The following is a 16,235-nucleotide window of genomic DNA, read 5'->3' as shown; positions in this document are numbered from 1 at the left end:
CTCAGGAGGTGGAGCTCATACTACCTCTCAATGTAAGATCCTCACTATACACTAATTCACAACCTAAGGCCTTACTGTGTGTATGGTACATACTGATGTCACTTCTCTTACTAGTGTCTATTCAGTCCCTCAGCAAGGAGAACCGATTCTCTGCTCAGACAGGTATGCTGACATGCCTTGAGGCCACGTTATCTTTTATGTAGGTACCAGGACCTCAGACACCTAGGTGGGGAATGTAGAAGGTCTGAGTCAAAGCCATTTGGTCATAGTTTGTATCCTTCAGCCATCCTCTTAAAAGAATGGAAACAAGGAAGTAGTCTGGAAAGAACGATGCCCAAATTCCCAAATATTGTGTATAAATGTTTGTTTTCATTTCATTGGACTTTGTTATATAAAATTAAATAAAAAATTATATATATATATATAAAAAAAAGAATGGAAACAGTGTATCCTTCAGAATTGTAACTGAAAGTTAACTTAGATTTACTATTTCCAAAGACTCAAAGCAGCAACTCTTGGTTACCTGAATAAATATACAACACAAACTCTTTACCAGCAAAATGGAATCTGGTACAGAGATTTCATCAGAACGTAGAAGGAACATGCCTCTTACCTCAATGTCAAATACTTCCACAGTGCCATCCAGCAGCTTCACTCTGATGTGCAGGTGCTTCTCCTGCATCCTGGGTGACAGAGTCTGCTCCGGCTCCAGGGTGCTCACTCCGACAGAAGTCTGGCCGCCCAGACGTGTTCCTGAAGTCGGTAAAGCTCTGTATGTTCCTTCTATTTCCCCCATTCTTCATTAGTTGAAAGTGGAGGAAACACTAAAACAAAAACATACTAAATAACTATCATTTAGATATGAAAGCAATGTGAAAAATGGGCTCATGAGAACCCAGACATCATGTATATTTACCTTTTAACTTCTGTGAGGTGGGGTTTTTTGTTTGTTTGTTTGTTTGTTTTTTGAGACAGGGTTTCTCTGTATAGCTTTGTAGATCCTCTTACCTCTACCTCCTGAGTGCTGGGACTAAAGAAGTGTGCCACCACTGCCTGGCTTAACATCTGTGTTTAAATACATTAAAATAAGGAACAAAGTTTTTCTTCTCCTATGCATATAGTTGTAGCACAAAATGAATAAAACCTCGGCTAATATTTCCAAGGTTCTGTGAGCCAGCCACATATATTACTCACTGAACCTCTAAGAAGCCATTCATGAGTGACATCATTACCATCCCCCTGGGAGAGGGAAGAAAACCCACTGCTCAATATCCAGCATGCCTTCCTCCTTCAGCCCAGTCACGTGTGCTAACAATTGGTCCAAGTGCTGGATAGTGTCCTTTCTAATAAAAGTAATAGAAGAGCATCAACACAAGTCTGGCATCGTCACAGTAATCTGAAGTAGCCACGGACCTGTCTTTTACATTGGCTCAGTGTGCACAGAAGGCCACCAGGGATGAAGCCAAAGGACATGAAAACACCCAGACTTGTCTTTGCCAGCCTTGTACTCCTTGTATTTTCTAGGGTAGAGCAGGTGCCACTGGCCCCTTGGGAAGAAATTTGGGGCATAGCATCAAATGACAGCCCGGACAAGGGTCTAGTGAACCCACACATAGGCCCCAGACTATTCTCAGGTATTCTCAGGTTGTACCCCACCTCAGACCCACCATAACACTGGCATTGCTATGTAAGATCATTTAACAGATGTCACTAAAGGGCCAAGAGGGCTGGGGTCATTTTCAATCCTCCTTGCTGCACAAAAGGAAAAGCCTGTTTTTAAGCTGTTAAGTCTAAAAGGGTAATTTCCTCCATGTTTTTAACAAAGAGCAAGCTAAGTATCTGGTAGAATCTCATAATATTGTTTCTCCTTGTACTAAGGTACTTACTATTTATGGCAATTTTTCTTCTTAAATATGTTAGTTATGTTTGAAAAATCAAAGAAACTGAAGGAGGTGGAGTGTGGCCTGGTTATCACAGCACTTGTCTGGCATGAACAAACCCCAAGTTCAATCCCAGCATCACATACAGCAGGCGGTGGTAGCACACACCCAATTCCAGCACTCAGAAGCAGAGGCAGGAGGATGGATGGGTCTGAGTTCAGCATCATCCTTTGTGACATAGACTTCTAGGCCAGCTTGGTCTATATGGGACCTTCTCTTAGAAACCAAAGCTAAAAAAGCTGGTTGTGGGGTACATGCCTTCAATTTCAGTAGAGGCAAGGGTCGCTCTGTGAGTCTGAGGCCAGCCTGGTTTACATAGGAGAACTTTAAAACAGATAACACCACACAAAGAAAAAGAAAAAAAAAAAGAAAAGAAAAATGTTTAACAGTAAAACCAGGGTAGCGAATGATACAGGCCAACGTGGTAGAAGTGAGACACAAACACCAGATGTTTAACCAGTAAAAAATGTAGTCTGCAAAACTTACTTTGTGTCTCTTCAATCACTATGTAAATGTTTTCTGCTAACTGTAGTAACCTTTTAAAGAATTGATCTCTCTTGGACTGTAGCTGTAGGTCAGTGGCAGAATGTTGGCCCAGGAGTAGACAAGGGTCTTAAATACCTAGCACTAAGAAAACAAAACAACAAACTTCGATCCTCAGCCCATTCTCTGCTACGCCAAGCACTGCTGTGAGGCCTTTCCAGTTTTCATGCACATATTACAAGACAAACCAGACCATGGATCTTGTAGCCTTTGAATTGGTTCTTCAGGACTCACTGCCAACCAACTCCTACTTAAAGCCACACCCCACGGGAGCTTGACTGAGAAGTGCTGTGTGCACCCAGTTTATCAAAGGAGGCCAAAATCTTTTGGCAAAGTGCAACACGAGGGCCAGTGAGAAGGCTTAGCAAGTAAAGGCACTTTGCCAAGCCCAGTGACCTGGGATCTATCCCCAGGACTCACACAGTGGAAGGACAGAACAGACTCCAGAAAATTCTGACATCCACTAATGTGCCACATATGCATCCACAACTAAATATTTTAAAAAACAAGTGTAACGGGAGCAAAGTGATGAAGTGGCACATAACTGTACCAAGTTAGTTTCCCAGCTCAATTCATGTATAAAGCCAGTTCAAACAGGACAACTACTTACATGTGAGGCTCAGGTAGCTGTGACCTACCATTCTGGAAGCTCGCCAGTCTGTAGTCTGCCTAAGGGCAGTGCTAGATTCTCAGTGTCTGCCAGCTACTTAGTTACTTGGTATCCGTGGCATTAAAAAACCTGCCCTGTCTCATCAAGTGGTATACTGAAGACTGAGCACAGCAGCCCGGCACTTCCGTGTGTACACTGTTAACACGAGTCTATGGAGCTCGGAGAACTGCAACCATGAACATTCTCCTTCACTTCCACATAATGTTAATACTGTAAATGGAGACTTCTACCTTTAGGGTACCTCAAAGTGGAAGTAGATGAAAATACAAACAGTGGCCTCTATGTCCTCATCAGTTTACATTTACCAAATACTGAACCAGCAGGTGTTCTCCTAAGTTTGAGTGTGAACTGTCCCCAAAAGTCCCAGTGGTAAAGGCCTGGCTACCATCTGATGGGCTCTTCAGAAATGACTGACTTACAAAGGCTCTAACCCGTGGTGGATTAATCTACTGACAGGTTCTTAATTGGATGGCATTATTGCCTTAGGACCTACGTGGAAGGGGGGGGGGGTGTCAGTGATTCTCTGGCTCTCTTGAGATCAGCTACTTTACTCCACCATGTGCTCTCTGTTGTGATGTTTCACTACAAATGCACCCAGAAGCAATGGGGGGTGACTATGGACTGACACCGGAGACCGACAGAATAAACGCCTCTCCCTGGAGTTGCTTTCTCAGGGATTTAATATTATTAGAGTGATAGGAAAACTGATGTCAAGTTAGTTCTTCTGAAACAAGGTGTGTTTTACTCTGATCATCAATCAGAGTAAATCTTCCCGTAAGTAAGGTTACTAAAGTCAAAATATATTTTTAGAGGCTATTTATCTAATTTATCTTATTGTGTGATTTTCACTTGTATTTTTATATGTATTAATTTAGAGATAGGGTTTTGTTATATCCACTGACTCAGTCCATCCTCCTGCCTCAGCTTCCTGCATGTTGGGCTATGGGTACACAACACTTTGCTCAGCTACTATGTTGAAAGGGAAAAATTCTTCAGGTTTTCTGTTTTTGTTTTTTTGTTTGTTTGTTTTGTTTTTCAAGACCTGGTTTCTCTATGTAGCACTGGCTGCCCTAGAACCCACTCTGTAGACCGGGCTGGCCTTGAACTCTAAGAGATACATCTGCCTCTGCCTCTGCCTCCTGAATGCTGGGATTAAAGGCATGTGCCACCACTGCCCAGCTTGTGTTTGTTATAAAATGGTTGCATCTGACCACACAGTTCTGAGAAAATGAACAAGGATAACCGGAGCCTAGAGGTACACACTAAGATGAAAAAGATACAAAAAGAAAATGCAAGGAAGTTATTCCCTCAGGACACGAGTCCCTGTATCACATAAACAGGACACGAGGTAAGTACTCCTAGGGTAGAAAGTTCACTTTATAAAGCATTAAGTCACACAGTGTGGTAGTATACATAGGCATCTATCTAGGAAGTTGAGGCAGGTGGTTACAAGTTCAAGACCAGCCTAGGCTAATACAGTAAGACTCAATAGTTAACAAATGCTCTTAACCACTGGACCATCTCTCTAGCCCAGCCCCTTTTTATATATTTGTTTTTATGTGCATAGGTGTTTTTGCATGCATGTATGACTGAGAACCTCAAGAATGCAGTGCCTGAGAAGGTTACAAAAGAGCATCAGATCTGGAACTTGACTTATGAACAGTTGTGAGCCACCATATGGATGCTCAGAACTGAACCAGGATCCTTTTTAAAAAAATATTTATTTACTTATTAATATATGTCTGTGTGTCTATGTATGTGCCACATGCCTATAGGAGCCTGTGGAGGTCAAAAGAAAGCACTGGATTCTCTGGTAGTGAAGTTACAAATGGTTGTGAACGATCATGTGGCTGCTGGGAACCAAACCCGAGTCCTCCTGAAAGTGCAACAAGCCTCCCTCCCTCCCGCCCTTTTCTTTTTAGAGATGTATTTATTTGTGTGAAAGTTTCACTTGCATGTATCTCTGTGTACTACATGCATGCTTGAAGCCGGAGGAAGTCAGAGGATTGCACTGGATCCCTGAAACGAGTTATGGATGGTTGTGATCTATTATGTGGGTGCTGGCAATCAAACCCAGGTCCTCTGTAAGAACAGATGCTCTTAAACATTCTCTCTCAAAAAACAAAAGAAATGGAGCTAGAGAGATGACTCGGCAGCTAAGAGCACTTGCTATTCTTGCAGAGAACCTGGGTTTGGAACCTAGCACTGACATCAGGGAGCTTACTATCACCTGTAGCTCTAGTTTCAGGGGATCTGACTCTCTGAAGGCACTGCGTGAACATGTGCACACACACTAAACAAATCTTAACAACAACAAACCCTACAAAATTAAACCATAAGTTCATGTATATTTGGTAAAAATATATTTTAAACACAGCTTAACTCTAGTCCTAGCTGTGACTTTTTATAGTAATTAGTTCATCGGCCACGAGAACAAAAGACCCAGAAGAGCTTGAGGGATATCATAGCTCTCCTGAACTATGAGGCGAGGCTTGCCACAGAAATCTCTGCAAGCTTACACACCTACTGAGCAATGACCTTTGTCTTTCTTTTCACCTGGTTCAAAGGGAGTCCTAACACACTCTTATTCACACTGGTTTGGATAAGCATTGAAGGGGAGGCAACTCTGCTGCAATTTCAAAGACAAATCTGCTTGCTGGTCCGCAACAGTGAGTGAAGTGTATGAACTACCAACTTGGCAAGTACTCAGATTTAAGATGAAATCTGAGACAGGGACTTGAGGCTAAGACTTTAAGGCTTAGTGTATTACTAAGTTGAAGAGAAAGGAAAAGAACCTGATAGAAAACTGGTAGGCATCCCAGTGTAGGGAATGCTGGTTAACCTTCATCTCTGAAGGGGAGTGCTGGTCAACCTTCATCTCTGGGCTCTTACTGCAGAATCATAGGCTGTTTCACTCAGTATCATTTGCTTTTGTCTGGCATGAGGAAAAATGGGGGTAGGGAATGCTTTGCCTTATGTAAGATATGCCCTAACAGGAATGAACTTTATTTTGCTTTGTGTGCTTATAAATAAATACCAAGAAGGCTAAGATAGGAACAGAGCAAGGCATACAATTCTGGGAGCCTATGGTCCATTTCTGCCCTGTCCTGGCATCTGCTGGGGCACCTCCCCTCAGTAGTCCACAGAAAGACAGTGCAAAGAACTAGCAACCTATATAGGGGACTCAAGTAATTTTCTCATCTTTTTTCCATGTGAATGGAATGCTTTGTAGTCTACATTCCTAAAAATATCTCTAGTAGCTGGATACAATTTCCATCATTTTGTACCATTCACTACAAATTTGGCTGCTTTGGTTATGTCCTCATTTTAAAATAATAATTTAAAAACCCTGTGACATGTCATTTCCTAAAGTTGGAAAATTCAGCTGAAAAGTTGGCAAAGGCTTTGGGGGATGGTGGTGATGTAACAGTTGTCTACTCCAGTTAGGACTTCTAACAGTGTGTGTGGGGGGAGTGTACAGGATGGAATGTGTATGGGAAAGCTCTGTAGTAAATTGATTAAATAAATAAATAAATAAATAAATAAATAAATTGATGGATGGATAAATAAATAAATAAAGGAGGCTGTCCAGGAACACATAACCCAGAAGCAACAGAGTCAGCTTTGTGCCTCAATCTGGTTACCAAGATTCTTGCTCTCCCTGAACAAAAGCACTGTCCACTGTAAGGGATCTAGCTAGCATGCTGCTGGGCAGTGAACATCTGCCTTCCTTGAAACCCTGGGTCCTTATGGGAGAATTAAAAGGCAAACTGCTTTATTGACTAACCAAAGAGACAGAATGTGATACCAGTTTCTGACAGGTCTAAAATCTCCTCAATATTATGAACTTAAAGACATTTATGTTTGTGTGTGTGTGCATGGGCACACTGTGGAGGTCACAGGAGAGACACCCTGTGGGGTCAGTGCTCTCATCTTCCATGTGGGTCCCAAGGGTGGAACTCCGGTCAAGGTTTGTCAGCAAGTACCTTTACTGGCTGAGCCATCTCACCAGCCCATGATAAACAGACCCCCAGTCCCCCAACCTTGGGCTACACTACTGCAGTATAGCAAAAGATGGGTCTGTCATTCTCTAAGCACAACTGATTAAAAAAAAATAAGCAAGCAAGTTAATTAATATGCAGAAGTTGAAAAACAATGTCAGGTTTTATATTACAGGGCAAGGTTCAAAGAACTGATGAGAACAGCTAGCTAGGCAGACCGGCAGGCAGCTGTGAACATCCACACCCTTCCTAGGAGTTTCACTGTAGAAACATAACCACCTCTCTAGACACAGTTGCACTGTCAGATGGAAGCTGACACAGCCTCAGCACCACAGAAACCACACCTGCACAATGTGAACAAATGGCTCCTCAGACCTCAGAAAGATCAGCAGAGCTCCTGATGCCGGTGACTGTTAAAGACTTTAAAGGTCACAGAGGAGCTGAGGAGATGACTTGGATGTAAAATGCTTGCTACTCAAGCATGAGAACTTGAGTGTTGATCCCCAGAATGTTGTGAGACATTTATACTCTATGTGAAGACGTATTGCTGTGATTGGTGAAATAAAGAGCTGAATGGCCAATAACTAGGCAGAGAGGTTAGGCAGGACTTCCAGGGACAGAGAGGACTCTGGGAAGAAGAAAGGCAGAGTCACCAGCCAGATACGGAGGAAGCAAGATGGGTAGTACAGAGAAGTTAATGTCATGCAGCAGAACACAGATTAACAAAAACGAGTTAATTTAAGTTTAGTGGAGACAAGCTGAAGCTAAGGCCAAGTTTTCATAATTAACAGTAAGTCTCTGGGTTGTTATTTTCAGGCTGGCAGTCCAAAGATAGCCCAATGAGAAAGTTTGCTACACCAGCACCCACCCACACAACCCAGGTGTGCCTGTAATCCCAGTGCCAGGGAGGCGGAGACAGGTAGCTCCTTGGAGTTTGCTGGCCACCAGTCTTGCTGAATTTGTGAGCTCTAAGTGTAGTATCTTAGTCACGTTTCTATTGCTGTGATAAAATACCATGTCCAAGGCAACATATACAAGAATGTGGATCTTACAGTTTCAGAGGGTTAGGGTCCATGATGGCAAAACAAAGCACTGGGACAGGAATACCCAAGAGCTTGTATCTTGACCCAACAGCTGGAAGCAGAAAGAGAAAGACACACTGGAACAGAAAGAGTCTATGGAAACCCCAAACCCACCCCAAGTGACACACCTCTTGTAAGAAGGCCAAGCAGCTCAATGGAAAACAAAAACAAAAAAACAAAATAAAAAACACCAAAAAACAAACAAACAAACAAACAAACAACCCATGGAAGTTGATGCGCCAACTAGTTTATAGTATTCATAGCCAAAAATAAAATAAACCTTGTGAAGCTCTGTGATCAGAATAAAGGCCCCTCACACAACACCAAAGAATAAAGAAATAATAACGACCCTTCACACAAACGCCACAGAATAAACAAGACAATTGGCTCAAAGATACATCTTTGGACACAACTGATATTTATCAACATTCCAGTTTTACCTTCACTCCCTAGTTGTTTAAGTATCTGAACAATAGTTTTATGATTTCCTTCTCTTGGTGCTTCAGACAATTGTTAGATGTTCTAATTTTATGTAAAACAAAATTCTATAACTGAAAAAATCTTTTTGTGGTGGCCTCATAAGCAGTAGGAAAGTACTGTAGGCCCAGGTTTAACCCCCGGATGTACCAACAAGCCACCTTCATTCTTGGCTCCTGGCTCCATCTAAGGCAGAAAGAATACATTGAAAATACGTGTTTCTAACCTCTCCACCTCTTTCCTCTGGTATCAGCTGGAGATAGATTCCCCACAGAATTCTGATCACATGGGTAGACCACCTGAATCCAGGCCAGCCTCATTATTTCAATGTTAGTTTTTCCAGTATCTTTAATTACATCTGCAAAGAGTCTTGCTATGTAACACATTTCCTGGATGAGCACTAAGAATTTACGGCCACAAAGCCATAATCTTGGCTACCTTAGGGTTAGTATTGCTGTGATGAAACACCATGACCGAAAAGCACATTGAGAGGTTTATATGACTTACACTTCCACAGAACTGTTCATCACTGAAGGAAGTCAGGACAGGAACTCAAACAGTGCCAAGAATCTGGAGGCAGGAGCTGATGCAGAGGCCAGGGAAGGTGCTGCTAACTGGCTTCCCCTGGCTTGCTCAGCCTGCTTTCTTATGGAATCCAGGACCACCAGCCCAGTGATGGAACCATCCACAATGGGCTGGGCCCTCTGACATCAATCACTAAGAAAATGCTTTACAGCCAAATCTTATGTGGGTCTTTTCTCAACTGATGTCCTCTCCTTTCAGACAACTGTACTTCATAGATCACACTGACATAAGACTAGCCAGCACACTGACAACATTCTCAGATCAGTCCAATATTTACATCACTTGAGTTTTAGTCTGTCTTTGCTTGTGAGCATTTCCCTGAGTTTTCATATATGAGTATCTTTGGATTATATCCTAGACTTTTAAAACACTGGGCTTGGGGTGTAGGTCTTACTTCCATCCCGCAGAGCATACTGGTATTTCTGATGAGCAGACACTGGCATCTGCAGTCTTCTGTGGCATATTGTCTCAGTGCTAACTCCACTTCAGAGCTCTGATTTTTCCCCAGAAAACCCCTACATGTGTCCCACTTACCCCTATGAAGCCAGAAGAAAGCCTTGGGTCCCTTGGAACTGGTTGTGAACTGGCATGTGAGTTTGGGGAACTGAACACAGGTCCTCTGGAAGAGCAGCCAGTGCTCTTATCTGATGAATTCTCTCTGGACCCTGGTTCTCAGTTCAGGACCCACACATATGCTCAGTGTTGACCCCCTACGTCCATAAACCCTTCAGGAGCAACTTCCTCAAACTTTTTGTCTCTGACCTCTCTGGTATACTTTCCTGTTCATAAGGCTCTCTTTTCGGTCCTTTAGTCAGAAATCTGGGTCTTTAGTAGCCCTGTTTACCCACAAATTGTACTTTGTCTTTGATGGAGCTCCAAGAGGGAAGAGAGGGTAAAAAAGACAATGGCTAAGAGGAAAAATGGTGGACTTTCCCCACTCTCCTCTGGAGCCAAACTAGAGAGCTCCCCATATCACTACCGGAAGCTCACCTCTAGGCTCTGGACACTGTGACAGCAGCAGGCCAGAGTAGTGGAGGGAAAACAAGAAGCTCTCTGTTGGTGTAGTGGTTCTGCAAATCCTGGCCTTCATCCCCACTACACTACCTTCGCTTGCCAGGACCCTCCACAGCTGCATCGTGCACACATCCAGAAGTTCTAGCTAACAAGTGGGAGGGCTGGGATGGAGTGTGCACACCCAGAAACTTAGCTTTGTTATCACATTTTAAACCAGGAGCCAAAATAAACCCATCCTCCCCTAAAAACAACCCCAAACATGTTTGTGATGGTTCTCACTGGGAGAGGGTAAAGGACTGATTTTTACTCTCCTTCCCAGCTGTCTACAGTAATGGGTGGCTATTACAGACACCTGGAATGGCCTGCTTCACTTTTTTTTCTGATCCCTGCCGACCTTCCACAGGAGGCAAGAATACTGTCTCTTGTTGAGGGTCAGAGTTGCTCCTGTTTTGCTTTTCTAAAACAGTTCAATTAAAAATACTTTTAAGTGGGCATGGTGTTGCATGTCTTTAATCTCACACTTGGGAGGCAGAGAAAGGTGGATCCTAGAGCTCGGGCTACAGAGTGAGTTCCAGGACAGCCAGGGCTACCCAGAGAAACCTTGTCTCAAAAAACAAAAGTAAAACATTTCAACACTGGCCTATTTTGAGTGAAGGTGCCCACAGAGACCAAAGGTGTCTGGTCCTTTTGGAGATGGAATTATAGGCTGATATGAACTGACTGTCCCTTTCTAATTATACATGCTTCAGGTTCCACAAAACCTAGCATCAGACTCTGCTCTCACATGAAACTTCATTACTGTACTGTATTATTGATTTATTATCATTTTGTATTTCAAACACTTATTGATCACTTATTCTGATAGTATAGAAACTCTAAATGCTTACGGATGCTACGGGAGAAAAATCCCTACAATGCAGTGGAATGTTAGATGGTGGTAAGTATGCTATATAAAATGAGCACACGGAAGGGAATCTGGCAGGTGGGGAGCAGTTGGCTTGGAGGGAAAGTCTAATCAAAAAGGCTTATCAATCCTCAAACACATGACAGTAGCTACTACGTCCAAATGGCCACCACTGCCAGGAGGCCCACATCAAGCCCGTTGCTTGACACCTGCCACTGTAACAGGTGGCAGTGTTTTCACTATAGCTTAATGAACTTGGGCTAATCGAGGGGAATGACTTGGCAGTTCCTCACTCACCTCCGCAGATGGCCTCGACCCCACCCTGATTCTACAGTGTGCCCAAAAAGTTTAATCAAGAAAGGAAAGCAACCGAGTAAGCGCTCAAGAACACTTGTCCACTGCAATCACAGCGAGGAAAAACAATCACTAGAGTTGTGGTCCTGCAGGCTCAGGGGCTTGGGGGGGGGGTCTCACATGGGAAAAAAAAGGGATCAGGTGGAGCAGAGTGGCACTCCCTTCACTCCCGGAACTCCTGAGACAGATGAAGGCAGATTGCCAGACTTCGAGGCCAGCCTGACCTACATAGTGAGTTCCAGGACAGCCAGGTCTATGTGGCCAGACCCAGTCTCCCTCAGGTGGGGTGAACACATCACCTGCGTGTGAACAGGGTTAGGGTAAAGGCACGGTACAGCCAGTTCAAGACAACAGAGAAGAGCAACGGAAGCTGCCTGGGACTGGGCTGGCGGGGATCCAGCAGGTCAACTAGATTGGAAGTCCATTCTGAAGCAGGTTTTGAAGCTGGGTGGGACATCATCAAATCTATTTTGGGATGTGATCAGGATGGGCTGGGGACAGTGATGAAGCAAAGCGGGTCTCTTCACTGTATCACAGCGCCTTTTTTGTTTAGTTTTCAAGACAGGGTTTCTTTGTGTAGCCCTGGCTGGCCTGGAACTCACAGAGATCCCCCTGCCTCTGCCTCCTGAGTGCTGGGATTAAAGGTGTGCCACCACCACTGGCCCTGCCTTTGTTTTGTAAAATTACATTTACTTGGGTTTGTGTGTGCATGTTTAACACTGTTCACATAAAGAGGTTAGAGCACAGCTTTTGGAAAGTGTTTCTCTCCCTCTAACGCTTGTGTACCTGGTTCCAATGCAGGTCCACCAGGCTTGGCGGCAAGCGCCTGTACCCATTCAGCCATCTAACCGTCCTCAGTTTTTTTTTTTTTTTATCTTAAGGGAGCAATAAACTAAAATACCTTAGTATTTATGGTTAGTGAAACATAATCCTATGTCTAAAACAAAATCACTTAAGTCACTCTGCCCTCCTGATTCTGTCCATGACCTCATGCATAGTTTTTACACTTGAATTTTTGTGTGCACACAATTTCACCTTTAAGGTTAAAGGCATATGTGAAGCATATTCCCCAAGATCAAAACGGTTCAAATTATGCTTCAAGAAGGAACAGGAATGAGCTTGCCAAAGAATGTTTAATGGCCAAGAGTACTTACTTAACCACCCGACTGATACAATGTTTGCTTATCTGATTTTTTTAAAAGTGGGATTTCAAATACTGGTAGTTGCTTTCCAAAAATAGTAGGCCACAATCCTCTGCAACATAAACACTCCCAGGAAAATGATAACACTGGGATTTATCATACATACTAAGTTCTATGAGATCCTCACTCAACTTTTCAGTTTTCATCAATAAGGCCAAACCCTCCCATCAACAGATATATATTAGAGCCAAGTGACTTAACACATACCGACCTGGGAGAGCAGACTAAGGAACCCAACTTTTCACTGTACTCTGGTTGCACACCTAGCACTGTGTGGCATGTACGAAGCTCTTGAAGGGAAACGGGGAATCAGACAGGAAAATGGGGGAAAGAAAAATACAATGAAACGGTAGGCATAATTTGGTGTTCAGAAGCAGGGGTGTTTGGAAAGGGGGAAACTGACAAATAGACACAAATGGTTTCCCAGGGGATTACCTGTGGATTAATCTCTGCGTAGGCAATCTAGTTCATAGCCTTCCCTCCAAGCGGGATAACTGTGGCGCCACTGTCTAATTCTCTACCAACTCATCTGACAAACACCCAGGGGTAGCCTGTGCTACTGTTTTTCACTTGATAGGGGCCCATGAAGTACTTAATGAGAGGCACTTAACAGCTTTCAAACCTTGAGTCTCAGTCCTCACAATAAACCCCACTTTAAACTTACTTTATGGATGAGGAACCCAAGGCAGGGATAAATGAGGGTATACCTCATGGTGACTTCCTCTTTGTAAAGGAATTTGTAGGAAAGGACCTAACTCACTGTTAGCATTCATAAAATGTAGCAAAGCAAGGTCATCAGAGAAGCAGGGGCAATGGCTGGGTTTGCACAAATCCCAGAATGTCACCCCAAACCCACCGGTTTAACTTCCTCCTGTGCTTTAAAATGGACTACAACTGTACTCTCGGCGCTCAGAAAAAGACTAAGAGGGCGGTGATCTGGAAACGGTGTCAATAAAAACCGGGGGTGGGGGTGGGGGGTGCAGATGTGAGAAGGCTGTGCAACTTGGCCATGTCTCCTTTGAAGACTTTAAAACTGACAAAAAGTGCTTCACAAATGACTTGCTGTATCCAGAAATTCACACACACACACACACACACACACACACACACACACACACACACACACACACACACACAGAGCCTACCTACCAGCACACCTCCCTATTTCAAACGACCTTTCATCTTTCTCACACTGAGAGTGTCTGTAGTGCCGACTACAATGCCGTCTCCACAAGACCAACGCACATTCAGTGGAACCCACTAATTACCAAACGTTTTCAGTGGCCCAGTCGAAAAACGCCTCATGGAAACAAAAAGCTAGCGAGAAAAGCCACCCTGTAAAAATTCTGCCTGGAATGTTAAGTCTCCCCATTCTTTCTGAACACTACGTATCGACGTTATTTCCTTCATGAATGCCTTGCTTTAATTTCTGTTTTTCACCACCGTTACTGGTACATGAAATATCTTGGGAAATCACTGCCACGTGTGTAAATGGCAAAGGCGTTTATAATCCAGGGTGGGGAAAACGCAATGGGCCAGTCCTGTTCCCAGATCCTGGTAGAGTTAGAGCACTAACACCTGAGTTTCACTTCTGAAGGCAAGGCTGAGAAGACAAAACAGGGAGTGGCCGATGAATGCCCTTCTGGGCTTTCACTTGCGGCTCTTGCTGGGGCTTCCCGAGGCTCCTGCTGTTGAGCACTGGCCCGGGGGAGAGGGGGGTCTTCGGGAGGGTACTCTGGTGGCCCTTAACCCTCCACGGGGCACGCAGTGTCCACGAGAGACACCCCGTTCCTCGACAGCTGGTCTCCACGTGTGATGTCCCTGCCTGCCCTCAGTTCTCTGCTGACAGCCAGGCTCCGAGCACAACCCTGCAGCCCTCGGCCCTCCCCAGCCCGCCCATTTCCACGAGCGGACACCCAGTCTCGCCCCAAGACTCCCCTGCCTCCACCGTCCACGGACAGGGCCCACAGACGTGTGCTGTCAAGCGCGGACTCGGTGAGGAGCTGGCGCCCTCCCGAAGGCCTCAGAGCGGGCGTGGACTGTCCCTGGTGGACCTCGGGCCTGCTCGGGCTCAGGTTCCGCTGAGGTCCGGCCAACGCGGGGAGCCCGAGCCCGCCCCACCGGCCCTGCGCGGCTCGCCCCCGCCCCCGCCCCCGCCTCGGCGCCGGCCGCCGCGTCCTCACCGTGCCACACCGGCCTGCCTGCGCCTCCGCCAGCCGGGCCTCCTCCACGTCCTGCGCCCGCGCCGCGCCGCGCCGCCCGATCCCGACGGCTAGCTGCTGCCCCGCCCCCGCCGCAGCCCCGCCCCCCCGCGGACGCACCGCCGATTGGCCTGCGGGCGGGTCCTCCGGACCGGAGCCTGCGAGCGCAGCACCCGGGCCTGATTGGCGCTCGGCCGGGGGAGGGCGGGGCGAGCGGGCCCTAATGTCAAATGCCGGGCTGTGCAGCTCCCCCGCGGGTGGAACCGAGCTCCAGCACGCTGGGCGGGGCTTGGGGGCCGGAGAACTCTGTGCTGGGTGGGACTTAGGGACGTCGGGAAAGTTCGGTCTCGGACGCGGCCTGGGCTGGACTTTGAACGCGCGTGGGCCCTGGGCGGGACTTGGGCACAGGCGTGGGTCTCAGCCTCCAGCCTGGCTTTGACAAGTAAGGCGGGGCGGTTCTGGGTGGGGATTGGGACTGCCCCCAGCTCACGGAACTGTCCTAACATTCATACCCTTGGTCATTCATGCCTCCGACCGGAATAGTGGAACCGTGGTCTGTGGGAACCAGATGTTCCTAGAAGGTCGCTTTCGAGATGCGGTCCCCGAGTCGGGCTTCGCTCAGAGCCCGGGGCCCCCCAACTCCTGTGATTTGCAGTACCCTCGGTTTCTTCTCCCATTGGTTAACTAATGGCCCTGCAGGAAGCCAGGCCTCTCAACCACCATTCAGGAACAATTTGTACACAGCACCAAGGTGGAAGAAGCTTCTGCCCACTACTTCTCCAAGGAAACCTAGGGCTCAGTGGCATAGGGTGGCCTTCCAACTTAATCCACCACCCTAGCATTTTCCTCTAACTAGCCACTGCCACTGAGTGTGCTGTCAATCATAAGAGCAGGAATGAGGTTAGACATGAGCAACCTGGTACCTAGAGACCTACCCTGGGGTTGGTGTGCTGCTCAGAAAGCAAGAGGATGAGGGGCCCAGATAGTACTGGGACGGTCATTCCAGTGGTCTGGCTGCCCAAATGGACATCAGGCAAAGACGAAGTTGATGATCCCCACAGATTAGGGTAAAGCTTTTGGTTATTTTTTGAACATTTACTTTTGTGTCTCCTCCCACATTGTTTCAGGCTCAAACTCAGGTTTTATCAGGTTGGATGGCAAGTACTCAATCCACTGAGCCATCTCACCTGTCCAAATTCTGATTTTTAAAGTTGCTTTCCATCAGGTGGTCCAACTCTTGGGAGGCAGAGGCAGGCAGATCT

General features: G+C 45.8%; 1 protein-coding gene across 4 annotated transcripts in view; it reads right to left on the bottom strand.

Annotated features, from left to right (window-relative positions):
• Positions 1-15,067, bottom strand: part of Farp2 (FERM, ARH/RhoGEF and pleckstrin domain protein 2) — an 84,844-nt gene extending 69,777 nt beyond the window's left edge. For all 4 annotated transcript variants that reach the window (XM_051190838.1, XM_051190839.1, XM_051190837.1 and 1 more), the window contains exons 1-2: positions 14,956-15,067; positions 614-824 (exon numbers count right to left, since the gene is read on the bottom strand). In XM_051190838.1, the coding sequence (XP_051046795.1) occupies positions 614-796 (183 nt within the window). In that variant the 5' untranslated portion in view covers positions 797-824; positions 14,956-15,067. The remainder of the gene's footprint in view (positions 1-613; positions 825-14,955) is intronic.
• Between the last annotated feature and the right edge of the window lie 1,168 nt (positions 15,068-16,235).

Source organism: Phodopus roborovskii, unplaced genomic scaffold, assembly GCF_943737965.1.
Source record: "Phodopus roborovskii unplaced genomic scaffold, PHOROB, whole genome shotgun sequence".
Taxonomy (NCBI): domain Eukaryota; kingdom Metazoa; phylum Chordata; class Mammalia; order Rodentia; family Cricetidae; genus Phodopus; species Phodopus roborovskii.
Note: the sequence above shows the minus strand (reverse complement) of the source record. Positions and strands in the feature narration are given on the sequence as shown.